The sequence below is a fragment of the Peromyscus leucopus genome, chromosome 14, assembly GCF_004664715.2.
Source record: "Peromyscus leucopus breed LL Stock chromosome 14, UCI_PerLeu_2.1, whole genome shotgun sequence".
NCBI classification, from domain to species: Eukaryota; Metazoa; Chordata; class Mammalia; order Rodentia; family Cricetidae; genus Peromyscus; species Peromyscus leucopus.
The window spans coordinates 24,190,269-24,218,219 of NC_051075.1; the positions used below are offsets into that span (position 1 = coordinate 24,190,269).

Genomic DNA, 27,951 nt, shown 5'->3' on the forward strand with positions numbered 1-27,951 from the left:
ACAACAGGGGCTAGTGGGAGGGGGAGGGGAGAGCGAGAAGGAGTGTCAGTCAGTCACATGGTCTAGTCTGTTTCTATTTGTCACGGTGTTGTGGATACAAACCAGGAGAGGAACTTGGGCAGCTGGTCTTTGAAATTCCAAACCCAATTATTACCCTCCAGCCGAGTTTAGGAGCCTGCCAATGGATCCTATTTTGACCTTATCCTGTTACTTTAAGAATAAAGCCAAGCTGTCACCTTGGATGGTGGCAGGCAAAGCTGTGGCTAGCAGAAGAAAGTATTTTCCGCACGTTGAGTATGTCCACAAGCTGGACTTTACCCCATAGAGCACTGTGCCAAGTCTGGAGCCAATGTCAACCAAGAGCTTCCCTGACAGGTCGGGCAGTACATGGAGATAGATGAACTTCAGCTCCATGAGGGAGAAGGAATGAGAAATAAATCCTGGAGAAAGAGAGAGTGAGCATCACGTTAGGGCGGTTGTCTTTGTTCTGAGACAGGGTCTCACTGCGTAGCTCTGGCTGGTCTGGAACTCAGAGAGATCCGCCGCTCCATGTTGGGAGTGCTGGGATTAGAGCCTGGCTAGTTGCTTCTCTCCTCCTCGTCCTCCAAGTTTCTCCCTGTAGTTTCTGTGACAGCCTGACTGGTTTTCCTCTGACCCGGAGGACACTCAAAGACTCACAACATCATGTCTTACAGAGTTTAACTGTCAGGAAGGGGAGATAGTTTGGTCACAAAAACCAACAACCAACAGAAGATGGTAACCGAATGGAAGCAGGCGGATCAGTCTCCGGGACAGCACACAGGCTGTGCCTGTGTCCCAGTCACCCAGCTCAGCGGTGGGAGGGGCTGGGCCACCACATCCTCATCTCCCGTGGATCTTCATCCTCACAGCCCCTCACACACCAGTGCTGCTTCTGGGGAATCCCAAAGCGACGAACCCATCTTCTGAGTACCTGTCACAGTCACTCAGGGTGACAACCATCTCACATTCACCAGTTATCGGAGCAGCTCTGGGTGTCCACTCGTCATTTATAACTGATCACATGGGGAGACACAGCCCAACCTTCAGGTTTTCATTTGTCAAACCTAGCTCTAGAAATGTTCACAAACCATCGGTTTGGTAGATGGTATTTCAGTTATTCCTCTAGCTCTTTTTTTTGGTTTTTCAAGACAGGGTTTCTCCGTGTAGCTTTGCGCCTTTCCTGGATCTCGCTCCGTAGCCCAGGCTGGCCTCGAACTCACAAAGATCCGCCTGCCTCTGCCTCCCGAGTGCTGGGATTAAAGGCGTGCGCCACCACCGCCCGGCTTCCTCTAGCTCTTAGCCACATCTTTTTCTATCCCGTGAATGTCTTCTTTAGAGGTGTGTCACTTGGTCAAAACAAAAGCCCACATAAACTTTCCTCGGGACCCTCGGCTCTGCCTAAACCCACCCCGTAATATTTTATTGCTCTCAGACTTGCTAGGCATGGAGACTCCTTCAGACGCCCTGGAAGTTACCCTTCTCATGGGAAGGAAGCCAGCATGTGGTCCGTGTGTCAATCTCCGTTGGGCAGGTGAAGTAGGAGGCAGGCTCTCTGTCTTCTGTCCAGTCTGACCAGGCTGAGGACCAGGGCTGGCTAGGACCCCAAGTAAACCAACCTCCGTGCTCTAGCACACTGCAGCTACCCACCCACTCACTTATCTATTTGGTTGTGAGTGTGAGAGCGCACGGATGTGCATGCCTCCCTCAGTGTGCATGTGGCACTCAGAGGACAACCTGAGGAGGCTGGTTCTCCCCTCCAACCACGTGGGCCCCGTCAGCAAACTCAGGTCATCAGGGTTGACAGTAAGCGCTTCTGCCCTCCGAGCCATCCTGCTGGCCCTTAGAAAGTATTTCTATGGAGTCTCCCTACTTTTAATTTTGGTAACAGCTATGCTAGAGGTTAGCTTTTATTTTTAAAAATGTCCAATAGTCTGATTACAAATTTACACACTCACGACACGGAAAAACAAAAAAACAAAAGCCACACCCAAGGAACAGCTTTGCAAACCGGAATGCCTACCCAAAGGTGCCGTCCGGTGAGAGCCACACACAGTACAGTAGTTTCTGCTCATTTTTCCTTCCTCACACAATGAATCAATAACGTCTTCATCATAAAGGAATGCATCAACGTGAACTGTGGGTTCCGTCTGCTGTCGTATCTGGAGAAACACATCAAAGGAAGTGAAATACAAAGGAACTTCTTTTTATTGCTAAATAAGGCGAAACGGCAGCAGTTGTTCTAAGTCCTGAGAAGAAGGCGCAGAAAGACGCCGCTGCTGATTCAATTCTGTTTACCGCCTCTCCCTCACTGTCTTCACCGAGACACTGACAGCAGCTTTCTCTTTAATCGGGAAGGACACCGGACACGGCTGAGATCGAACTCTTGAGTCTTTCATGTCAATGACCATCAAAATACCGGACAAGTCAGCTTTGTTCAGAAAGTCAAGTTGTCAAATTGCAAAAATACTATTAAAACTTCAAGCTTATATATGTGGCCATGATAGTTCCCATTTATAATACCAGCATTTGGAAGATTGAGGCAGGAGTCTGAGGCCAGCCTGGGTCATGTAGTAAATTCAAGGCCAGCCTGGATGACAGCCTGTATCAAAAATCAAACAGGCTGGGCATGGCGGTGAATGCCTTGAGCCCAGCATTTGGGAGGCAGAGGCAGGTGGATACCTGTGTGAGTTTGAGAGCAGCCTGGTCTACACAGCAAGTTCTAGGCCAGTCAAGGTTATAGTGAAACTGCCTCAAATATAAATAATACCCATTATATACACACACATATGTAATACCTGTTACATATATAAATATACATATATCAGTAATATAAAAATCGAGCTGCAGGTGCCCCTTACCCAGCAATCTTCCTGCCATAGCCTCTCAAATGCTTGAATTACAAGCTTATGTTATCATGTTCATCTTTATTTTCCTTTTAAAAACTTTCACAGCATCTTCTTAAAGGCTATAGGTTAATTATTAATAAGTGAACACTTTTCCTTATTTAACATATTATATTACAGCACGGTGTTGATAAGAACATTAACAGCACCCCAACCTCACTACACACTTAGTACCACACCACCCCAGACTGTATTCCAAAGTCTCAATTTAACACGACCTTCTACTTCGCTCTTCTGAGAGCCATCTGAAGGACTGAGCACTTTCTAAGACGTTCAGTGTTCACAGTACTCAGGTACTATAGAAATGGTGGGCTGCATCAGGTGACACACGCCTGTGACCCCAGCTCGGGAGGCTGAGGCCTCGATTCTGAGGCCAGCAGCATTACAGAGCAAGACCTGAGCAAAAAACCCGATTCACCCATCAAATAATCAAACAAACAATACTCTCCAATGCCCACACCCCCAAAAACAACAACAACATAGGAATTAATTCCTCTGCACAGGTGTTTATAGATGGAAAGGCCCAGACTGTTAACTCTTGATTTTTTTTAGATAGGCTGGTAAATGGATTCTCTTAAAAATATTTGTTGAGTAAAACAGTACTGGGCAATCCAAAGGCTCAAGAGAAAGGGGACGTGCCTGAAACACTAAGTGAAAACTGCTTAAAGCTGACCACACAGTCTGGGGCTAGGGAAGCAGAGATTTCTGGAGGGGCGCACAGGGAAATGAGTTCCGCTCCACACGCTCACCTTCTGCAGGGCTAGCTGTTCCGAGCCCAGCACGGCCTCTGGGGGGAGGCGGCAGCGCAGGTCGTCGGCGACGTTCTTCAACACGGCGTCGCGGTTATCTCGCGTGAGTTCATCAAAATCGCCTGAAAAAGAGCAAGAGGAAAGAGAAATCGCTCCTGCTCCAGCAGCCAGACCTAACTAAATGATTACAGACGCCACACTCCCCACCAGACAGCGTCAATTTGTAAGAAGCCTTCCAGACACTGACATGAGATGCTAACCCGAGTTCCGTCTAAAATGGTGAATTTTTCAGGCTGTCAAGACGGCCCAGTGGGTAAAGACACTTCTTAAAAAGAACCCTCTATCCCTGGGACCCACATGGTCGGAGGGAACCACTCCACAACCTGTCTTCAGTCTCTGCACGTGCAATTCCAATTCCCAGCAGCGCCCCCCACAACCCCACCCCCATTTTTTTTTCTTTCTTCCAACTACTCATTAAATAAAAGCAAAGCGACTCCTTTAGTTTTCAGGGTATTAAACTTCCTAATAAATAATAAAATATTTTATCTTTGACCATATAAATCTTAGAAATTCAGGAGGCATTGTTCAAGGATTACTTGGAGGATAGACAGCTTTAATCTGAATATCTTGACTCCAAATCTATCTATATCCACTATATATCTCCAGGCCTTGATAGTAACTGGGCTGCACATGCTGGGTGGGGCGCGGGGCAGATGCTGTGTCCCGGTTGTGGAATGCTTGTCTACTTGTTCCAGGCTCCGCTTGTTCTCAGCAATGCATAAACCAAATGTCGTACCACATGCCTGTAACTCCAAGAGGCAGGAAGATCACAGCTTGAGGTTATCACTGGCTACACAGCGAGTTTGAGGCTAGCCTGGGCTACATAAGACCCAGTCTCAGAAACATCAAGTAAACAAGAGTAATATTGGCACCAACTACATAATCTATTTGAAATCATGCTGTCCTGATGCACCACAGCAAAAGATGAAGAATACACACACACACACACACACACACACACACACACACACACACACACACAATTATTTGTTTAGAGACAAGATCTATCCTGAAGCCCAGATAGGTCTTGACCTCACAGCGACCCTCTTTTCAGCCTCCTGAAGTGTTGTTAAACTGCCTGGTTAAAATAGGATATTTCCTTAAAAAAATTTTTTTTTGAAAAAATAGTTACTTTTATATGAGTGTTTTGCAGGCAAGTATGTGTGAGCAGTGTGTGTGTGTGTGTGTGTGTGTGTGTGTGTGTGTGTATGTACACATGTGTATGTGTGTCTGGTGCCTGAAGAAGTCAGAAGAGGGCATGAAATTCCCTGGAACTGTAGTTAGGGTTGTAAGCTGCCATGTGGGTGCTGGGAACCGAGCCCAGGTCTTCTGAAAGAACAACAAACGCTCTCAACCTCTGAGCCATCTCTCCAGGAATCAAACGGCACATTTTAAATACCTGATGTTCTGGTAGAGGGGCGGAAATAAAGGTGGCAAAGACAGGAGGTTAACAGTGGACCAATCCAGGTAAAGGTACAAAATGGCATCCATTTTTCTGCAGTTTCCACTTTCTGTGGGTTAAACTGTATCATTTGTAAGTAGTTCATAAATAATCTAAAACAGAATACAATTATCTGGAAATGAAGCACTCTCAGAGGCCTGCTACCCTCTAGGATGCTAAATGTTGACTGGAGAAGACTATGAGTGAAATGGTAGATTAGAAAATGAAGCATTTTATCTTTCTCTGAAAAGACTATCATGAGTTCTCTTCCCATTCCCCACCGAGACAGGGCTTCTCTGTGCAGCCCTGGACATCTTGAAGAGAATGCCATCCATTTCCTCCATTTCTTCATCTCCCCAAATTCTGGTTATTTTTAAGATTGTGATTTTTTTCTTTTGTGTGTGTATGTGCGAGCACATATGTATGCACCTATGTGGGAGGCCTGATGTAAATGCTGAGTGTCTTTCTCAATCACCCTCTACCTCAATTTTTGTTATCCCCCCTCCCCCAGGACTGAATCCAGCCAGGGCCTTGCCTAGCAAGCACTCTACCACTGAGCTAAATCCCTAATCCCATAATATTTAAACTATTTAAAATATTAAAAAAAAATATATATAAACATATTTTGGTTTTTCGAGACAGGGTTTCTCTGTGTAGTTTTGGAGCCTGTCCTGGAACCTGCTCTGTAGACCAGGCTGGCCTCAAACTCACAGAGATCCGCCTGCCTCTGCCTCCCGATGGCTGGGATTAAAGGCGTGCGCCACTACTGCCCCGACCTCAGTTTTTGAGACAGGATCTCTCACTGAACCTGGAGCTTGTCAATTCAGCTAGACTGGCCGCCAGCAAGTCCCAGGGAGCCTCTTGTCTCCGCTGCCCAGTGCTGGGTTACAGTAGGCACCTGCTGCCATGGAGGCTGCTGGGGGTCAAAACTCAGGTTCCCACGCTCGCAAGTACTCTGCCACCCAGCCGTCTCCCCGGTACTACGCTCTTTTTGTCAAAACACTAAAATGTAACGTATAAGGAACACATAGGTTGTGTTTACATATCTATATCTGTATAAAATAATGATTATAAATGTTTGTTTAAAAAGGTGAAGTGCAGCTGGGCAGTGGTGGCACATGCTTTTAATCGGGAGGCAGAGGCAGGTGGATCTCTGTGAGTTCAAGGCCAGCCTGGTCTACAAGGTGAGTTCCAGGACAGGCACCAAAATACCACAGAGAAACCCTGTCTCAGAAAAAAAAGGTGAAGTGCAAATGTGAATCTAACAAGAAGTTGTAGATTCTCAACACTGTACACGAACTCCTTTGTTACAAATAAATAGTTATGCTTCTAAAAAAAAAAAAAAGAAATATACAGTGAGATACAGTCTCAAAAACACAAAGCAAAATAAAACTAACAAACAACAAAAACATTAAGCAAGTTCAGCTGAGATCCATTCGGGTGAGAACTCAGAAGCTTTCAGTTTGAGGAAACAGGATCAGCTGGGGAACTGGGGAACTGGGCCTGCAGTGTCGGGACCTCTCCCACCTGTCCACATCTCTGCACTACCTTCCACCCCAGGCCTGCGTCACCCTTGCTGGCCCCACCAGACTCTCTACAGCTGCCAGAAACTTGGTGTTGGCGTTGGTGAGATTGCCGTACTGATCAACCTGCTCAGTTGAGACCCATTCGGGAGAGGTTTCAGAAGCCTGCAGCCTGCAGTCTGAGGAAACACGATCAGCTGAGGAGTGGGTGAGCAAAATGCGACCTGAGAACACAAAAGAAGGAGCTGCCCAGCCACCAAACCAAATCACCAGAGTCACAGGCCCACCCTACACCGACTGGGAACAGGTAAGGCCCCATCTCCGGACCGGCAGACCAGGTCTCTAGCCCCTAGGCCCTACCCATCAGAGTCCCAGGGACCAGGCAGCTACCTTTCCCTGCTCCCTCACCAAACCAAACCAAACCAAACCAAACCAACCAAACCAACAAACAACAACAACAAAAAAAAAAAACAGGCCCTGCGAACCCAACAATCACCCGAGTCACAAGCCCAACCTGCACCAATTGGGAACAACTGCTCCTGAGACAGAACCCACTAACACTGATTGGACGAAGCTGCTCCCAGAGAAACAGAGCCCAACAGCACCAACCAAGAACCCCTAGTGGACCAAGACTAACAATTAGAACAAGAGAGGCACCTTCAGACACAGACACCACCTGCACCAAGTGGAGGAAGAGATGAGTAGACGCCAGTGCAAAAATACAGGCAACAACATAAAGACCTATGACACCATCAGAACCTAGCGATTCTACACCTGCAAGACCTGAACATACATACCAAGGCAGAAGAAGAAATCAATCCTAAAAATGACTTTAAGAAGATGATAGAGGCCCTTAAAGAGGAAATGAAAAACTCCCTTAAAGAGGAAATAAAAAATTCCCTTAAAGAAATGGAAGAAAAAAAAAAACAAACAAAAAATTAGAAGAAATCAAAGAAAGCCAAAAAAAAAAAAAAAAAAAAAAAAAAAAAAAAAAAAAAAAAAAGCAATTAAACAGATGAAGGAAACAGTTCAAGATTTGAAAACTGAAATCGCGAGACAATAAAGAAGACAGAAACTGAGGGAATGCTGGAAATAGAAAATCTGACTAAACGAACAGGAACTACAGATGCAAACATAACCAACAGAACGCAAGACATGGAAGAGAGAATCTCTGATGTTGAAGACACAATAGAGAAAATAGATTCGTCAGTCAAAGAAAACACTAAGGTCAAAAAAGTCGTAACAAAACGTCCAAGAAATTTGGGACACCATGGAAAGACCAAACCTAAGAATAACAGGGATAGAAGAAGGAGAATACCAACTCAAAGACATAGAAAATATATTCAACAAAATCATAGAACAAAAACATTTAGCACATGTAATATACACAGTTGAAAGAACAATAAAAATAAAATAATCTAAGGTTCTGTACAGCTACTTTAAGGAACAGAATGTCACCACCACTTGCTTTTGTAAATAAAGTTGTACTCATATAAAAAAAATACATAAAACTGTATTATATATGAAGTAGTGAGATGTTCTGATGCATGACTATATCATTTAATAATTAAATCAGGTCAGAAATATCTCCTATTCATGTGACTGCTTTATGGTGAAAAACATCTAAAGTCCCCTATTCTAGCTTTTGAAAACGTGTGTCATTATTATCTAGAGCCAGCTTATTGAGCAATAGCACACAGCTATCTCCTTTCTTTTTGTTCTTTTAAGACAGGGTCTCACTTTATAGCCTTGGCTGGCCTTGAACTCACTGAGGTCCACCTGACTCTGCCTCCTGAGTGCTGGAATTAAAGGTGTGCACCATCATGCCCAGCTTCCTTTTTAAAATCTTCTATCGAGTCAGGCTCCATATTGCCCAGACTGGGCCTTGAACTCCTGATTCTCCTGCCCAACCTTTCAAACGCTAGGGTTATAGGTGAGCATCTCCACACTTCTCTGACCACTTTCTGAAACCACTTACTTTGTGTGTGCAGTGGTCAGCGACAGTGTTCAGGAGTCGGTGCCTTCCCGCACACACGAAGTAAGTATTTCCCGGGAGCAAACTTGGCCGTCAGGCTGACTCACTAAGCGGTCCTGCTGGCCTCCGGCTTCTTTCTTTTCTGGAGACAAGGTCTCTATGTAGACTTGGCTGGCTTTGAATACACAATGTAGACCAGGCTGTCCTCAGACTCACAGACATCTATCTGCCTCTGCCTCTTGAGTGCTGGGATCAGGGGTGTGAGCCCACCATGCCCAGCTTTCGGGATACATTTTATGTGTTTAGAATAACATATTCACGTCATAAATAACCACAAACACAAAGTCGGCTAGCTGCCACAGACCGACCCGAAGAAGAGAGAGCTGGCCTGCATTTACAGAGTAGGACACTAAGTCTTTGATGTCTAACTGAATGGCAGATGGCACACAGCAGACTGGTAGCAGAACATGAACTTTGGTCATGCTCATAAGAGAGGCGTCCTTCCTTTCTAAAACACCGCTGTCTGCACAGAACAGTCTTTCTTTGCGTAACTTGAGGAGGGTGATTAACACCAAAATAGACTACTTGGCTCTGAACTGATATGCAAAGGCCTTTTTGTTTCTTCCCTTGCATATCTAGTTTAATATTCTAAGTTACTGATTCATATAAGCTCCAGAAGAGGGAGATTATACCTTATAATAAAACAAAATAGTATTAACATATACCTCACATTGTTTTAGGTAGAACATAGTGTCTTAGATGCCCTGGTTCTCCCTCAATAATGGCTTTCCCCACCATATTCCTAAAATCTAATTAGAATTTCCCAAGGTGTTAATTAATACCTAGAACCTGCTTAGTTGCTTTCTACAGATAAAAGTGTGATAACTTGTATGACTCAAATTTAAGTCACTTACATCAGTAACTTTTTCCCCCTGGTTTTCTGAGACAGGGTTTCTCTGTGTGGCTTTGGAGCCGGTCCTGGAACTCACTCTGTAGACCAGGCTGGTCTTGAACTCAGAGAGATTCACCTGCCTCTCTGCCTCCCAAGTTCTGGGATTAAAGGCATGCGCCACCACCTTCTGGTACATCAGTAACTCTTAAAGAAAACCACAAACTTCATTATATTAAATAAAAATATTTTGAGGCCCAGTTTCTTTGGGTTTAGTTACAATCATGTTAACAAAGGCTTGCTGTGAGTTTACCTTCTATAACTAAAGACTCTCAGAAGCTCACTGTGCCCTCTCACCATGTGGTAGACTACCATGTGCAGTTGCTAAGGGATGGACACAGTCAAGGACAGGATTTCTTTGTTCGTCTGAGTTAGAATCTGCCTCTCTGTAACTCTGAATCGGTTTTCTCTTTCAGCTTGAATGGTATCGTTACCTTTAAAGCTATATATTTACTGGATGAACACTCAAATCATACTGGACTGTGCAAGTTTCCTAGCACAGTCATTTACATCCGAGAACCCTATGCAAAACCCAAAATCTGAGAGCTCCGATTTGACTGCATTCAAAGGCATAAGAGGATTTCTTTAGTAACTGCAGACTTCTTGGTGCTGGTTCTAAGTAAAGATCATAAGTAGTTAGGAGTCAACCCTTCACTCACCCGGCTTTACCTCTGGTCTCTAGAACACTATCTCTAGAGACCCTGAACAGAGACTGACAGTGGGTTTTGGAGTTAGACTGCTTGAACCTGATTCCTGCGCACACCAACTCATTATTAGAGTTACTCAACTCTCTGAGTCTCAGCTGCCTTGTCTATAAAATGGAAATAATCACCCACATCAAAAGGCTGTCGGGTGTGTGAGTGTTAATGGGAACATAAAATGCCTAAGGGGGCTGGTCAGATGGCTCAGTGGGTAGAGGTGCCTGCTAGCAAGCCCAATGACCTGAGCTTGATCCCCAGTTTCACACCTACACGTTGTATATTGATCTCCACACACATTCATACAGACACATACTACATAGAAATAATTATAATAAAAATAGTGTCTTGGGATTATAATCAGGCACAACCATCATTCAAGAAGCTCGTTTGCTTTGAGGATTCTCCGGGCTGGAAAGATGCCTTGGTGGTTAAGAGCATGTATTGTTCTTGCATGGACCCAAGTTTAGTTCCCACACCCCAAGCCCTGAGCTTCTACCAGGGCCCAAACTCAAATGCACATAACATCTCCTCCCACATATCTGAAAGTAATTTAGAAATTTACTAATTTCATGATCAAGGTGAAAACTTGCCCAATTTGATCTTTTTTTTTCTTCCCAAGACAGGGTTTCTCTGTATAACTTTGTGCCTTTCCTGGAACTTACTCTGTAGACCAGGCTGCCCTCGAACTCACAGAGGTCCTCCCACCTCTGCCTCCCACATTCTGGGATTAAAGGCCTGCGCCACCACACCTAATCCAAGCATTTCCTCTTTTTAAATTACACGTGTGTGGTGTGTGCATGTGTCTGTGGGTGCATTCAGAAGCCAGAGCTGTCACAGTCCCTGGAGCTGGAAGGACAAACAGTTGTCAGCAGCAGTATAGAGGTGCTGGGAACTGAACTCAGGTCCTCCGGGAGAGCAGTGAGCATTCCTAACTGCTGAGCCATCTCCCCAGCTCCTCGAGGACCTTTGGACAGTTAGAAACAGCTATAGTTGTGAAAACCTAGGAACACCATGACTTACATTTGGGCATGCATGGACTCCTTACTCGAGAACTCAGACACGGTGAAGGCTTCTGCAACATACTTTCCAATTTCCTGAATGATTATACTAACTTGCTCTGATAAATATGAATAAGAATGGGTGATGGCCGGGTGGCGGCGGCGGCGGCGGCGGCGGCGGCAGCAGCTCACACCTTTAATCTCAGTTTGGGAGGAAGAGCTAGGAGGATCTCTATGAGTTCGAGGCCAGCCTGGTCTACAGAGTGAGTTCCAGGAAAGGCACCAAAAACTACACTGAGAAACCCTGTCTCGAAACAAACAAACAAACAAAAACAAAACAAAACAAAACAAAAAAAACAAAAGAATGGGTGGCGCTGGGTCCGGTGATCACAGATTCTAGGAGAACCTGGGGTAAACACACTTCATCAAACTGCCGAAGCACTGGATGTACTCATAAAAACAAAGTTGGTTGTTTTAATTTGCATTTATATGCAATTATTAGACCAAATGTCTTTTAACTGTATGACAACTATTTCAGAAGGCGTGGTAACAGTCCCTCGGAAACTTTACTCTTTTGGAGAAAGATTAAAGACGTGTCAACTGGCTGCCCAAGGACAGTTGAGATCTTCTCAAATTATATAGAAGTAGGCAGGAAGAGAGGGAAGGAAGAGCTTCTCTAAAGGACGACATAAATCCTTTAGAAGTTTCTGCTTACATTTAATTAAATATATGGGGAAGAAACACGGTCAAGGCTGACAGCCTGAGAGCCAAACCTCACTTTGGGTGAGAGGCGGTTCAGCCAGTAAAGGCAACAGTGTTGCAGGCCTGTCCAAGTTCGGTTGCCAGAACCCATACAGAGGCGGCAGGAGACGACTGGACAGAGCTGTGTTCTGCGGCCACATGCATGCTTGTAGCACTAGTGTGCACACAAACTGATGTAGTAACAAATATTTTAAAATCCCACTTTTCCTATGTCCTATGTAATCCTGCCATTGGTAGTTTTTTTTTTTTTTTGAAGCTGATTTCCTTTGTCTCACTTTAACTAACTCGTAGAGACGGTGATCACCTCCTGACAAGCGTTCCTGTTGGTGATCACCTCCTGACAAGCGATCCTGTCTAACTAGTTCCTCAGTGGAACAGACCTCACATGCCTGCTATAAGCCAACCTTCGGCTTTAATCTCACTGCCATTTTCCCTCCCTACAATTTTTGGATGATTTCCTATTTCTCAACATACTAAAATTCATTCTAGGGGTTGGGGATTTAGCTCAGTGGTAGAGCGCTTGCCTAGCAAGCACAAGGCCCTGGGTTCGATCCTCAGCTCCAAAATAAATAAATAAATAAATAAATAAATAAATAAATTCTAGACTTTTAAAGCCTTTATATCACCAGGCTCTAACTATCCTTCATTTTTCTTTCAATATAATCTTGAATTAACAAATAATCATTGTATATTTTTTCTGGGGTACAATGTATATTTCAGAGAAGAATCAAATCAGTCCAGCTATTATATCTTTCCCCTCACATATGTATTTCTTATTGGAAAGAACATTAAAAAAAATCTGCTTCCCCCCCAATCCCCCCAGACAGGGTTTCTTTGTGCAATAGCCCTAGCTGTCCTGAAACTCACTTTGCAGACCGGGCTGGCCTTGAACTCACAGAGATTGGCCTGCCTTTTTGTCTCCCGAGTGCTGGGATTAAAGGCTTGAGCCACCACTGCTTGGCTAAAAATCTGCTTTTAATAATTCTGAAATAGCTGTATGGAGAAATCTGCTTCCAAAAAGCTAAATAAATAAATGGATAAATAAAATTCTGAAATAAATTTTGTATCCAGTGATCAACATCTCCCCCTTCTCAACTCCATTCCTTACACTACATGTAATGACTACCACTCAACTCTATGGTTCTCTAAGTTTGGCAATTTCCTACTCTACATGTGCGTACTAGCCCTTGAATGTATTTGAACACCCGATCTTAAGTTAGTAGTGCTGTTTTGGGATGCTGTAGAACTTTGTAGGCAAAGGGCCTAGCTGGCAGATGTGGTGATATTTTGTTTGTGATCTTAGAAAGCTTGCCTGAAGATCAGAGTGTTGTTTTGTGATCTAACAAATAAAGCCACTAGTTAGCCATAGAGGCCAGGCAGTGGTGCACACCTTTAATCCCAGTACTCAGGAAGCAGAGGCAGACAGATCTCCGTGAGTTCAAGGCCACCCTGGGCTACACAAGATTGATCCAGTCTAAAAGAGAAATAGAGACAAGAGGTGGTAGTACACACCTTTGATCCCAATACTTGGGAGGTGAAGACAGGAAGTGATATGGCTGGGCAGAGAGAGGAATGTAAGGCGGGAGGAGACAGGAGCTCAGCTCCCTTTCAGTAGAGGTAAGAAGTCTTTCTAGTGGCTGGCTGCTCTGCTTCTCTGGTCTTTCTGCTTTTACCCTGATACCTAACTCTGGGTTTTTAATTATTAAGACCAATTAGGATTCGGGCTACAGGCAGAGAGATAGGACTGTAGGGGAGGGGCTAGAGGGATAAAAGCCCCTGGTTCAGTCCATGGTCTCGGCTTCCTGGTTGACTGTGGAGATGAGTAACCAGCTCCCACCACTATGCGTTCCTGGGTCCCTTAAGTTACCTCCTGTGAGGTTATTTGGTCCACAGGGATGAGAAAAGTAACTAACAAGGTGAGATAACAGAGTATTGGTCTTTCTGTGCCTGGCTTATTGGCTGAGGCTTAGTTTAGTGCAAAACTGTGTGCTTAGCATGTGGGAGGCCCTAGGTTCAATGCCACCACTCAAGCAAGCAGGCAGGCAGGCAGGCGGGCAAGCAAGCAAACAAATATCAAAGGCTGAATAATATCCTATTGTGAATATTCAATGTTAAAACTCCACTCACCTGTTGATGGGTACTTTTTCCCCATATTGTAGACACTGTGAATAATGCTGAAATAATACAGGCAGCTTTGCTATACCAATTTTAATTCCTTTGGATATATAGTCAGAGATAGAATTGCAGAATATTTTAATTCTATTTTTAGTGTTTAGAGGACCTCTCCCAATACCACTTTCCAAAATGGCTATACTAATTTACATTCCTATCGACACTATACAGCAATATCCCTTTTCTTCACATTTCTGCCAACACTTGTCATTTCTGGCCTTTTTGATAACGGAGGTGTGAGGTCAGTTTCTACTCTCACTATTCCCTAAGAGTTTTGCTCGAGATGCATTGTTTCATGTTACTTCCTATATACACTGCTCCTTTCAATTCTATGACCTACATCATCCCCCTTGCTCATGCAAAGCTCTACCTTTAGTGAGTTACAATGCATAAGTAAGTACTAGGTTATATGGTACTATTATGCAGCCCTATCATTCAAATTAAGGAGACTTCTGGTCCCAGACAGGACATTTCCACTTGCTTGCTTCTACTAGGGAGCTCCCGCCCGCACCCTACAAAGGGCAGTAGTGGCCGGTAGACCATCAGTGGAGCCCGCTGTTTCCTGGCCATCGATGCCCTGACTTTCTGCCCAGTAGCAGAGAGCACAAGAGTGAAAGGCAGTCTAGCAAGATGACCCAGGAAAGCGGCTTCCGCTCCTGTAGAGAGGGCTGAGTGAACAGGAAAAAGAAAGGAGTGTCCCAGGTACCTACAAAGAAACCTCTACAGCTAACACATTGGACGGCGACGGAAGGCCAGGGAAGGAGAGGCTGTCCAGCCTTGGCATTCTTACTTGATGATGATATATAGCAAAGGCAGAAGTACTAGCCAGCGTGGCAAGAAAGGAAAACTCATGCACTTTGGGGAGAACAAGAGGAGGGGGAAAGAAGAGAAATCACGTGTGCCTACGGCCGCTACACAGACGACCTGAGAATTCATGAAGCATTCCATATTTTTGGTTTGGTTTTCTTCTAAGAGAAAGAACATGAAGTGGGGTGGGGGATATGGGAGGAGTTGAGGAAAAGGAAAGACATATTCAAAAAATAAAAACATTAACGAGGAAATCATGCCTATATGGAGATGACATGATTATCCGTGCAGAAAGTACTAAAGAGTACAGAAAAATTCCTAACACCAGTCATTTCAACAAGGTCACAGGTTACAAAATCAATGATGAACAATTAACTTCACCTTTATATGGAGAAACGGAAATTAAAAGCACAATTTATGGGTTGGTCAAATGGCTGAGTGGTTAAGATCACTGGTTTTCTTCCAGAGGACCCAGGATCAATTCCTAGCACCCACACGGCAGCTCACTCACAACCATCTGTAACCCTCTTCTGATCTCTGCAGACACCAGGCACACACGTGGTGCTGGAGACACATACACAGGCAAAACACCCATATACACAATAATAATGACAATAATAAAAGAACATCACATATTAAACATTTAACATATTAAAAAATCTCCACAATTTATAATAGTTCCAAAGAAAAATAAATATTTACATATATTTAACAAAGCATGGATAGGACCTATATAATGAAAGAAATTCAAGAAAACTTAATTTTAAAAAGCATGCATACAAATAGACTGGAACACAACATATCAAACATGCCATATTTCCAAAAAATGCTGCAATTTTCTCAAACATCTTCAGAAGTGTTTTTTGTTTTGTTTTGTTTTCCAGACAGGGCTTCTCTGTGTAGCCCTGGCTGTCCTCGAACTCAGAGAGTCCCCAGAATTCTCAACTTCTTGTTGAATCCACAGTCTCCTTTAACATTGTTTGAAGTTTCAACATAAATTAAATATGACATTGAAAACTGGCCTTCATCTCTTTGTAATCCTTTGTAAGCCCCAGTCTTATTGATCTCATACTAAATATTTGAAAATACTGGTAATCAAGTGTTGGCAAAAATCTGGAGAACCTGGATTATTCACTTTGCTGCTGGAATGGTAAAAGGCCACAGCTAATACTAGGCTGGGCATAGTAGCCTACATCTTTAATCCTAGAACACTGGAGGCAGAGGCAGGTGGATCTCTGCGAGTGTGAGGCCAGCCTGGGTTGCATTGAGAGTTCCAGGATACACAGTGAGACCCTGTCTCAAAAAGACAGGCTACACAATGGAGAAAAAGCCTTCCCAACTATATATTAGAGGGAATAAATATCTAGACTACATTAAGAACTTCAGACAGCTAAACACCAAAACGAAGCCATTCTATCAGTAAATGGGCGAACGAACTGAACAGACACTTTTCAAAAGAAGAAACATAAATGACTAACATTGGAAGTGTTCACCATTCTTAGCTATCAGGGAAATACAAATGAAAACTGCTGAGATTCCAACCATCCCACAGGATGGCTACCATGGCAACAAACCACAACAAATGTTTGTGGGGACATGTCTTCTTACATACATTGATGGGAATGGAAACTGGTTTAGCCTCTACAGAAATCAGTATGGAGGTGCCTCAGAAAAGTACAAATAGAACTATCAATGACCCAGCTATACCACCCCCAAGTATACAACCAAAGGACTACATCAACAAACCACAGAGACAGAGGTAGACTCACATTCAGTTCTACCCTACTCACAATAGCTAAGAAATGGACTCAGTGTAAGCCTGTATTTAAGACCTCCTCCCTCCTTCAATAAATGACATTCGGCATTTTAAAATATATATATATATATGTACATATATATATATATTTGAATGAATGAATGAATACTGCGAATGTAATCTATGAATATCACAAATGTGATTAATATCATGAGTGTAATTAATGAATATCATGAATGTAATTTAAAAAATAAAATTAAAAAAAAAAAAGAATAAAAAAAAAGAAATGGACTCGGTAGAGATGTCCTTCAAAGGATGAACAGATAAAGAAAAGGGGGCACATACATGCAATGGAGTTTTATTTAACCATAAAGAGAAATGAAATCACGAAATGGGTACAGAAGTTAATTCTGTGGGTAGAATGTTTGCCTAGTACGCATGAAGCTCTGGGTTCTGCCCTCAGGCCTGCACAACCCAGACAGGCGGAGAAGGCCTGAAATCCCAGCAGCCGGGAAGTGGAAGCAGGAGCATCAGGAGTTCAAGGTCATCCTGGGCCAATCAAGGAATTCAAAGATAGTTGGGGCTGGACCAGAGTCTGCCAAAATGAAACAAACCAAAACAAACAAACAAAACCACTTCCGTGTTGAAATGTAAATGTTGAAATTTGGTGTTATGTATCACGTGAATAAACAGGTCTAACAATATACTCCTTATTTTGGTCGACTATACAGGCAGGTACAGATGGCACATCTGTAATCCCAAAACTCTGGAGGCAGAGAGAACTTGGAGGATCCCCAGTTCAAGGCTAACCTGGGCTACAGCATGGGACTCATTTAAAAAACCAGAACAAGCCGGGCGGTGGTGGCACAAGCCTTTAATCCCAGCACTCAGGAGGCAGAGCCAGGAGGATCTGTTAGTTCGAGGCCAGCCTGGTCTACAAAGTGAGTTCCAGGAAAGGCGCAAAGCTACACAGAGAAACCCTGTCTCGAAAAACAAAAAAATAAATAAATAAATAAATAAATAAATAAAATAAAATAAAAAACCAGACCAAAGTGGGCAGTGGTGGCACATGTTTTAATTCTAGCACTTGGGAGGCAGAGGTAGTTCTAAGAGATAGTTCCAGGGCAGCTAGGGCTACACAAAGAAACACTGTCTTGAAAAACCAAAAAAAGAAAAAACAAAAAACTAAAACAACCCCCCCCCCAATCAACAACAAAAATAAAAAACCCCCACCCCCCAAAAAACCAACCAAACAAAAAACCCAACCAGGCAAAAACAAAACACTCCTTCAAGTAATCTAACCCCCCCCTTCCCCCTTGTTTTTGAGACAGGGTTTCTCTGTGTAGTTTTGGTGCCTGTCCTGGATCTGGCTCTGTAGACCAGGCTGGCCTGGAACTCAGAGATCTGCCTGCCTCTGCCTGAGTGTGCTGGGATTAAAGGCGAGCGCCACTGCCGCCCGGTTTAAACTCAAGTTGTTTTCTAATTACAGACTTCCAGAGTGGAAGCCTGGCTGCAGAGTGGCATAAAAGTCCCTTTAAAAAAGGGGTGGGCGGTGGCTGGAGAGAGGCCTCAGTGCTTAGGGTCTCTTGCTGCAGCTGCTCTTGCAGGGGATCTGGGCGTGGCTCTCAGCGCTCACACCAGGTGGCTCACAACTGCAGGGAACCCCAGTTCCAAGAGATTCAATGCCCTTTTCTGGCCACTGCAGCTCTTGCACACATGTGGCACTCACTCACACAGATACATCAATAAAAATAAATTTTAAAAAGAAAAAAAACAGAAGTGGTGGGATGGCTCAGTGGGCAAAGGCCCTTGCTGCCAAGCCTGACAGTGTGAGTTTGATACCAGGAATGCACATGGTAGAGAGAGAACCAATTTTCCCAAGTTGTCCTGATTTTCACATGCACACTGTGGCAAGCTCCTCCTGCCACACCCCCATACAAGCAAAACTTAAAAATAAAAGTAAAAACATACTTCTTATTCAGTGATATTGGGACTACGTTTTTACTAAATTAACATCCAGAACAGACTTTAAAGTCAATCCAATTTTGAACAAGAGTCTCAATTGATGCTTCTTTTTTTTTTTTTTGGTTTTTCGAGACAGGGTTTCTCTGTGTAGCTTTGCGCCTTTCCTGGAGCTCACTTGGTAGCCCAGGCTGGCCTCGAACTCACAGAGATCCGCCTGGCTCTGCCTCCCGAGTGCTGGGATTAAAGGCGTGCGCCACCACCGCCCGGCTATCAATTGATGCTTCTAAACATGGGGATTTCAATTACAGATAATTCAACAAGGCTAAGGGAGAAGTTATTTTAGTAACTCTGCAAGTACCAGAGAAAGACACCAGTGCATTTGTGTGTTGTATGCATGCATGTGGATGCCAGAGGAGGACCTCAGTGTCTGTCTTCCTCAGGTGCCTTCACATTTTTTTAAAAAATTTTAAAAGATTTATTTATTATGCATAGTGTTCTGCCTACATATATGTCTGCATGCCAGAGAATCTGCACACACCATATCTTATTACAGATGGTTGTGAGCCACCTTGTGGTTCCTGGGAATTTAACTCAGGACCTCTACAAGAGTAGCCAGTGCTCTTAACCTCTGAGCCATTTCTCAGGCCCTCTACATTGTTTTTGAGACACGGTCTCTTACTGGGACCTGACACTCACTAATTAGGCTAGGCTGGCTGATTAGGGACCCCCAGGAACTTGTATGTCTCTTTTTCTCTGGAGCCGGGATTCCATGTGCTAGGGTCACATTGCTGTGCCACTGTCAGGCTTTTTTGTGACTTTTTATATTAATACACTTAGGGTTTAGGATATAACACAGCCAGGCTGTAATCCCAGCAGTTTGGAGGTGAAGAGAGGTAGAGATGGAACTCAGGTCCTCATGGTTGTGCTTTGCCGTCAGGAGCTCAAAGGTCCTTGCACTCACAAACAGCACTAGGGAAACCAGGAATGTTAAAGGCGCGAGCGAGCGAGGCTGTCTTTTCAAGGGTGTGGTGGTTTGAGGAAAGGTCCCCATAGACCCAGGTGTTTGAATACTTGGTCTGTAGGGAGTGGCATTGTTAGGAGGTGTGGTGTCTGTAGGAGTAAGTGTGACTTTGGTAGAGGAATAGGTAGGGGATAGGCTTTGAGGTTTCAGAAACTCAAGTCAGCTCTCAGCCTGTAGATCCAAATGTTGAACTTCAGCTCCTTCTCCAGCACCATGTCTGATGGCACACAGCCATGATTCCCACCACGATGATCATGGACTAAACCTCTGAAACTGTAAGCTAGCCCCAATTAAATGTTTTCCTTTATAAGAGTTGCCATGGTCATGTTGTCTCATCACAGCAATAGAAACCCTAATGAAGACAAAGGGAAAAGATGTATACCCTGATTTTCTTCTCAGAATTCTGAGACTGGAAGTAGCTAATAGCCTAGGTCAGTAGTTCTCAATCTGTGGGGCTTGGACCCTTTCACGGGGATTGCATATGGATATTCTGCATATCAGATATTTACATTATGATTCACAACAGCAGCAAAATTACAGTTAAGAAGTAGCAACAAAATAATCTTATGGTTGGGGTCACCACCACACGAGGAACTGTATTAAAGGGTTACAGCATCAGGAAGGTTGAGAAGCCCTGCACTAGGTGATCCTGGTGCTGTCTATTGGGCCAGGCCATACCAAGCTCCCTTAAGCAGAACCAGATGACCTCTGTGCTACCTGTATGACCAAGATCACACCAGATCCTCCCCCGACCCTTAAGATAACACATGTAGCTTATCTTTAGAACCCATCTTCATGGAAGAAGTGACATGTACTTTGAGAAGAGTTTCCAAATAATTATGCCTCCTTATGCACACAGGATTGTGTTACACCAGGAAGCTTTTTTCCAAATTGTACTATACTTAAATACACCTAAAACAAACTGCCCAGTGTTAGATTCTAGAAGCTCAAACCAACACTGGCGAATAAGTCATGTTGAACTGAATTTTCTTCTTGTCTCACTAGGATCATTACTCTGCTGGCTCTGGTACTTGCAGAGACCCCTATACTTTACTGAGCTATCGCTCTAGCCTATGATACATTTTTGGTGTGAGCCTGAACCTTTAACCAATAAGCTACCTCTTCAGTTCCAACACTGTATTTTCGTAATCAATAATGCTTTCGGAATAAATGACCAGATATTGAAGTATGTAGAAAAACTAGAAGGAGGGTGGTGGCGGCACACGCCTTTAATCCCAGCACTCGGGAGGCAGAGGCAGGTGGATCTCTGTGAGTTCGAGGCCAGCCTGGTCTCCAAAGCAAGTTCCAGGAAAGGCGCAAAGTAACACAGAGAAACCCTGTTTCGAAAAACCAAACCAAACCAAAAAAACAAAACAAAACAAAAAAAACCCTAGAAGGAAATTGGTGTTGTCACAAATAACTGGGTGTTGGTGGATGAAACAGGCAAAAGTTAGGGCTTAATGGAGTGGTAGAAGACAGACAACATGTTCATAGTGAGACCCTGTCTCAAGAGAAGCATATTTTGTGAATTCCTATCTTGAAACACTCTTCTTGTATGTGTATATAAGTGGTATCTTTGGTTTCCTGTATTTTCCAGGATAAACTTTGCCATCAGATAGATGCTGCCTCAAGCCAACTTTAGTTTGGTGTCTCACTTAAAATGATCTCTCAAAATGTTTAACAATCATTATAATACCTAAAGGCATTAACTGTCTCTACACCAAAAACCGCTTTTCCCAAACAGGTCAAGGTGGAAGGTCTCAAGCTGGAAGCTGGGGTTGAGGGTGTAGCTCAGAAGGTGTGGACCGCTTTCTTAGCAAGCACAAGGGCCTGGGTTTGACCTCCAGCACAGGGAGATGATGTCGGAGGACCAGAAGTTCTAAGTAGTCCTACAAGAGACCTTGCCTCAAAAAACAACAAGACATTGGAGGTCACCACCAAATAAGGATATTTAAAGTAATCGGTCTGAATGAAAGCAATCTTGGGAATTAACGTTTTGCAGTATGGAGGGACAGCACACACTGGTACAGTTCTCAAAAAGGGGATAGCATATAAATAAGACAGTGCTTTCAGCAGGCTTTCCTCTGCTAGAAAAGATCAATTTTATCCAATAACTAGATCTAATCACATTTCCTCCATTCTAATTTGTGACTTTTCACTTTTACTATTAACAGCTTAAAAGAAGCCTTTTTTACATCTTACCCCCCCGAAAGATTATTAAATGGTCTCTTTTGGCATGTATAAAAAAAATGTACTAGCTACGTATTTTTTGTTTTTAGACCTTGAAGATAACTCTACAGCCAAAACCCTTTTTTGAACATTGCCATTCCAGGCAGAATCCGCCTAAGCGAGTAACTGAACAACGAGGTTCTAGAAGCCTGTCTAAAGTCGGCAGGGGAATCACAAAACCACCTCAAGTTGGTTCTCAGGCGTCTAATCCTAAAATGCTGCTGAGATGAGCAGGCGCGAGGTGTGCGGCGCTCAGGAGCTGCCTTAGAAACTCGGCGCCCAGCCCCACCCCGTCCTGAAAGATCAAAGCCCGCAGCAAACCGCCGGGCTCCCGCTTGTGACCGCTTACGGGTAGTTCTCATCCAGTGGAGCAGCGCCGGGACATCTGCTGGAGCCGTGGTCCCGAGCAGCTGAAGCACGGCTCGCCGAGCGGAGCCAAAGTCCATGGCGCAGTGGGCAGGCGGGACAGGGACGGGATCGCACTGAGCACGCGCAGCCAGACCCCGCCCCCGCCCCGCGGAGCTTCCACTCACGGGGGCCCGAGTCGCTAAGCCCCGCCCCTTCGGGGGGGGGATCCCGCCTCTCGCGGCTGCAGAAGCCCCCAATCCCCCCCGAGTCCTCCTGCACGCTGTCGCCTGGTCGCTTTTTCTCAAGGGGGCTCCTGACGTCTCCCCTCGAGATTGCACCCCGGGCAGGGCCGGTGCCGCCGCAGGGACGTCCGGGTAGCACACTAGGGTCAAAGGTCAGCTCCAGCCCAGCGACACCCCGTATAAACCCTGAGCGGAGGCGAGCCCGCCGAGTGGCGGCTTGGCGCCCCGGAAGCGGAAGTATGTTTTCTTGGCGAAGGGCTGGACCACGCTGAGTGATGACGTCTCCTCATTGGGCGGAAGGTTCGGTGGCAGTCGTCGGTGTTCCAGCTGGTGGGAGTTGGCTTCACGGTGCCGGGCGCTGGGCCCCTAGTGTGTGTAGCTGGGGGGAGTTGGGCTGCGGGGTCGCCCCTGTCCTCCTGCTTCCGGCGTTTCCCGGGTCCCCGTCCGCGGCGTGGGGCCTCGCCAAGGACTCGCCGGCCCTGTGGGGCCGCGGCTCGAGGGGTGCCTTTTTGCGGTGAGTGTGGGGCTTTTCCTCCCTCTGCGCGACTGAGGAGGGAGCCCCGGGCAGCCGGACCCCTAGTGTGGGCCAGACGCCCCTGCGGGAGTCTTCCCTAGTCGCCGCAGGCTGTGATCGCCGGGGCGGGGGTGTCCGGACACTGTTACCTCTCGTCCTCCAGCGCAAGTTTTAGTAAAGGATGCGCTGTTACCTTTGAATGTGCCTTCAGATTTACCCGAGCCAAACACGATGTAAGCATCTGTAGTCTTGACTCATGGATGGCTTTCCCGAGCGATTTTAGATGAGGCTGCTTGCCCCAAACCTTCTGATGTGTATCGGATTTTATCTTCCTATCTTTCAGTGCTGAACATAATGTTCTTTCTTCCTGGAGTAGATCTTGGCTAAATTAATAAGATAGTTCAGTGACAGGGATAAGATACACTGACGACTTTGTTGTTTATCAGTTGACGCTATCGACAATGCATTTTTTTTTTAAAAAAAATTCTTGTATCGACTTTTTTTTCCCTCTTTTTTGTTTTTCGAGACAGGGTTTCTCTATGTAACAACCCTGGCTGTCCTGGAACTTGCTTTGTAGGCCAGGCTGGCTTCGAAGTCACAGAGATCCGCCTTCCTCTGCCTCTGCTGAGATTAAAGGCTCCACTTTTAATCAGCTGCTATCGCTTTTCTTGTTGCCAGTCTTCACTTAGTTGTTAGACATTCATTTGAACAAAATGTTTACGGGGCTTTCTTTCTTTTTTTTTTTTAAGCTGTAAAGATAAAGTAGTGAAGGACACAAACCCCAACATGGAGAGGCCAGCAGTACAGAGGAGAAAAAAAAAGTCCACAAATACTTATTCTAGCCTGATGAATAATGAGAAACTCTGGTGAGGCATAAAGAGGTCTAGTATAACAGAGATGAAAGTTATTGTGCCCCCTAAGAGATCTGTCTGAACTACTTGCTGTTGAAATCCAGCACTAATTTCCTGACAGGCTTGTGAGGATGAAGAGGGCTGGGTAACACCTTTGGTCCAGTACCTGTGACAGAGCAGGAGTGTTGCGGAGGAGGAGGGAGACATTTCCCTTTATCTCAGCTGTGCTTGATATGGCTGATTAGTATTTTCTGACTTAATCAATAAAGAATACTATACAAGGAGTACTCCTGTAACTTTCTGCGCCTGCTACTGGAATGTAGCTTTTCTTTCTCTTAAAGATAGACTTTTTTTCCCCCAGTGTGCTTTTGGAGGAGGGGAAGATGAGTAAAAATACAGTCTCTTGGGGATACTTTCAGTCTGGTTGATCTCTCTTTCATTTGGCCCTTACTGCTAGAACACACGCTCTCCCATAGACTCCCCTGAGCGTTCTCACCCACATGTGCCGCTTCCTTGCATCGCTCCCATAGGCCGGCCATCTCTCTCCACACATCTCTTTCTAGCCTTCATTTTCAGAGTTTGGCACTTTCTGCAGGACTCAATAGGCCCAAGGCAAATGAGCTCCTTCCACCTCCCATTTCCCACCAGGCTGTGTAGTGTTATATGTTGAAGTGTATAGAAGCGGTGTGTTTTTGAGTTTTGACCCTTATTGTTGAGCGTGCCGTGTGTATGTTCAATTTTAAGAAAGACTCAGCCACATGTGCCTGGCTACTTTGTAGGCTGGGGAGGGAAGTTACTGAGGCACAGGAATTGGAGGTGAGCCTGGGCATCATTATCAATACCCCATTCCTAAAATGCACAACAAAACAGTGTAATAAAAGGAACATGTACACAGACATTCTACTTAGGTTGTAGACCATTGAGTAACCAAGACTTGAATTTTTTTTCTGTATTGATTTTCCTAACTTTCAAATCAGCTTCCCTTTTGCTTTTCATTCATCTGTTAGTAACATCATTAGCCACTTGGCCATTCAGACTGGAAACACAGGAATAGTTTTTGACTGGTTCCTCTTCTTTTACAGCCATTTGGACATTCAGTCCTGTAGACTCTGTCTCATTTATTTGTTGTTGTTCAGGAGTGCTTTTCTTGTCAAAACGTTTGGATTGTGGCTAGTATTTGTAGACTTCTGACTCTTGGATTTTTCTCTATTTGATGCATTTGCTGTTGTCTAAAGGTGTTCTTATTCTGTATTTATGGTTATATATGTTTATGTGTGTACGTACAGTTTTTGTTTCCCTTTTTGAGACAGGATCGTAATATGTTGCCTTGGCTGACCTTGGAGCCATGGCCTCAAGGGATCTTCTTGCCTCAACCTCCCAAACATACCTGTAATGGACCTCTGCCTAAGAGACTTTAAAAGTTGAGGACATCCTGGGCTGTGGTAGTGCACTCAGCACTCAGGAGGTAGAGGCAGGTGGATCTCTGTGAGTTCGAGGCCAGCCTGGTCTACAAAGTGAGTTCCAGAACAGCCAGGGCTACACAGAGAAACCCTGTCTTGGAAAACAAAACAAACAAACAAAAAGTTGAGGACAGTTTTCCATTCCTGTGTTTGATTTGCAGGATGCTGCTGCGTGCAATGATTTCTAGACCTGACTGCACATCAGGGTCTGTAATGGCTTGCTTTGCTTTTCTAATCAAGAGTTTAGACAAGTACTATCCCCCCTCCCCCACCACGTTATTGTCCCTGGGGATTCTGACTGAGGGTTTTATTTTGAGCTGATAGGCATTGTATAAATGTAACTAATGTAACATTGCTTGGGCTTGTGCCTTCTTCCCCTTTTCCATTTTTCCCATCAGTGCTCTTTTTAGTTTCAAAAGCAACTATTGTCAAGGGCTTTTTTCTTTTCAGTTTTCCTCTTGGCAATATTTTGTGTAAAGATTCTTTTTATGACTGACCTGACAGCCAGACAGTATCTTAGGAAAGGACCCTTGTAGGTTTTGGTTTGCTTTCTTCTTTTCCTTCCTTCCTTCCCACTTCCTTTTTTTTTCCCCTTTGCCTTTTTCTTTTTTCACAGGATCTTATTATGTAGCCTTGGCTGGCCTGGAACATGCTATGTAGACCATGCTGGCCTCACAGGTCTAGAAGTCTCCCTTCCAAAATAAAAGCCATGCAGTACTACACCCCCTCTTGTTTTTTTAGTTACTATTGTTTATTAGGTGTGGTGTGGGGAGCGGGGGAGGTGTATGTATGTTTGTGCACATGTATGTGTTTGAGCAAGTGTCTACGTGGCTGCAGGTCTGAGGAGGAAGCTAGGCGAGAATGTTGGATGTGTTCTATCCTGTTCTGCCTAACCCCTACCTAACAGGGCCATTTTTTTCTTTTTTTATTGTAAAATTTTTTTAAGTTTTTTTTATTTTTTTTTATTTTTTGAGATTATAAAATAATTTCATAATTTCCCCCTTTCCTTTCCTTTCCTCCCAGTAAACACCCTCTTATATATCTTTGTGCACTTTCAAATTTATGGCCTCTTTTTCATTAATTGTTGTTACATGCGCACGCACACACACACACACACACACACACACACACATACACACATATTCCTAAATACATAAACACACCCTGCTCATTCTGTATGTGACTTGTGTGTAGGTTTTCAGGGCTGACCATTGGTGTGTAGGTGGTTTTCAGGGCCGACCATTGGTGTGTAGGTGGTTTTCAGGGCTGACCATTGGTGTGTAGGTGGTTTTCAGGGCTGACTGTTTCTCCTGTTCCTAGCATTCCCTAGTTTCCTGTAATTGTTCCTTCAGGCTGAGGCCCCCTGGAGAGCTGTTGGTTACCACCAGGGTGTGTGCGCCACTATTTCACCCTGTGTTACTGTACCATTGATGTGTACTGTACCAGTTGATGTGGTTTATAACGTTAGGTCAGAGCTGGTGGTTGCTTCCCTCCTTTGGAAGCTTGCATGGTGCCTTATGTTACCAAGAAAGCGAGTCTTCAGGGAGGGGCTTTCTGGTCAGTTGGGGCCCTGTGTCTGAAGTACATGGTGTTTTCATTAACAGGAGCTTGCCCTCCACCTCTAGTGGGTGGGAGAGCAATCAAGGGTGATAGCAATAGCCTATGAATGTTTTGGGAGTCTCTTGGACAACCCTGACAAACAACTCAAAAGAAGGCTTCTGCTTAGTATTGGGTCTTTATTAGATGGTTTTTGGTTCTTGGAGGGAACATTGTGAGCCCAGATGAGAAAACTTGATTTAAATTATATGTGTGTATATACAGATTTAATTATATTATAGTTTTTGTTTTGTTTTTAGCTAGCTTGTTAATAGTGTGATTTCTTTTCAAGCACTCTTATTTATGGTTGTCTTGCCCTCCTGTCCTCCCTAGGATTTGCCTCCCTCCCCACTCCCTAGTTAGAGCCCTGCTCTAGTTTTCCTCTCCTCCCCATCAGATCACTTGTTCTCTGACACACCCCTGTCTGCTGCTTCCCCACCCCAGCCGTGGTGGGGCCCTTTTCACCTTCCTGGGTTCTCAGTCACTCTAGGCTGCGTGCTCATCTGAAGCTTTGGAGTGATGAGCCTTAGATGAGTGGGAACATGTGGCGGTTGAGACTGGGACTCTAACTAAACCTGAAGCCCACCATCTCGACTAGCTGGCCGGCCACTGGGCTCCCTGGATCTCCCCCTCAGTGCTGGTGTACAGGCCCGCACAGCTTTTACATGGGTCCTCACGCGTGCACAGGAGGAGGCTTTGAGCCATTTCCCGGCACCTCATTATCGTTTACAATTATATTTACTTTCAGAGCAGATGGGGATTTATTAAGGAAAAGTGAGGAAACTCCAGAGGATGAGAAGGGTTCCGAGGGAGGAATACCCTTCTCTTTTAAAATAAAGCCTGTTCGGTAGCCCAGGTTGGCCTAAAACTCATGCTCCTTCTGCCTCGGTCTTCTGAACGCTGGAGTT

The 27,951-nt window shown here is 44.7% G+C and overlaps 2 protein-coding genes and 1 non-coding gene across 4 annotated transcripts in view; 2 read left to right on the forward strand and 1 right to left on the reverse strand.

The window, feature by feature from the left end:
- Positions 1-22,616, reverse strand: part of LOC114693375 — a 35,691-nt gene extending 13,075 nt beyond the window's left edge. Inside the window, exons 1-4 of the mRNA XM_028869720.2 lie at positions 22,382-22,616; positions 3,674-3,795; positions 2,042-2,180; positions 319-440 (exon numbers count right to left, since the gene is read on the reverse strand). Coding sequence (XP_028725553.1) covers positions 319-440; positions 2,042-2,180; positions 3,674-3,795; positions 22,382-22,478 — 480 coding nt within the window. The 5' untranslated portion in view covers positions 22,479-22,616. The remainder of the gene's footprint in view (positions 1-318; positions 441-2,041; positions 2,181-3,673; positions 3,796-22,381) is intronic.
- Trnaa-agc lies at positions 12,575-12,647 on the forward strand. The gene has a single exon. It is a non-coding gene; the product is annotated as a tRNA-Ala (tRNA).
- A 26-nt stretch (positions 22,617-22,642) lies between the features above and the next one.
- The window catches only part of Srp54 (signal recognition particle 54), a 43,310-nt gene continuing 38,001 nt past the window's right edge, over positions 22,643-27,951 (forward strand). The window contains exon 1 of one of the 2 annotated variants that reach the window (XM_037210550.1): positions 22,643-22,774. The gene's annotated coding sequence lies outside the window, so the exon portion shown is untranslated. Of the gene's footprint in view, positions 22,775-22,915; positions 23,137-27,951 lie in introns of those variants that run through there. The other variant, XM_028869718.2, reaches the window with a different exon arrangement.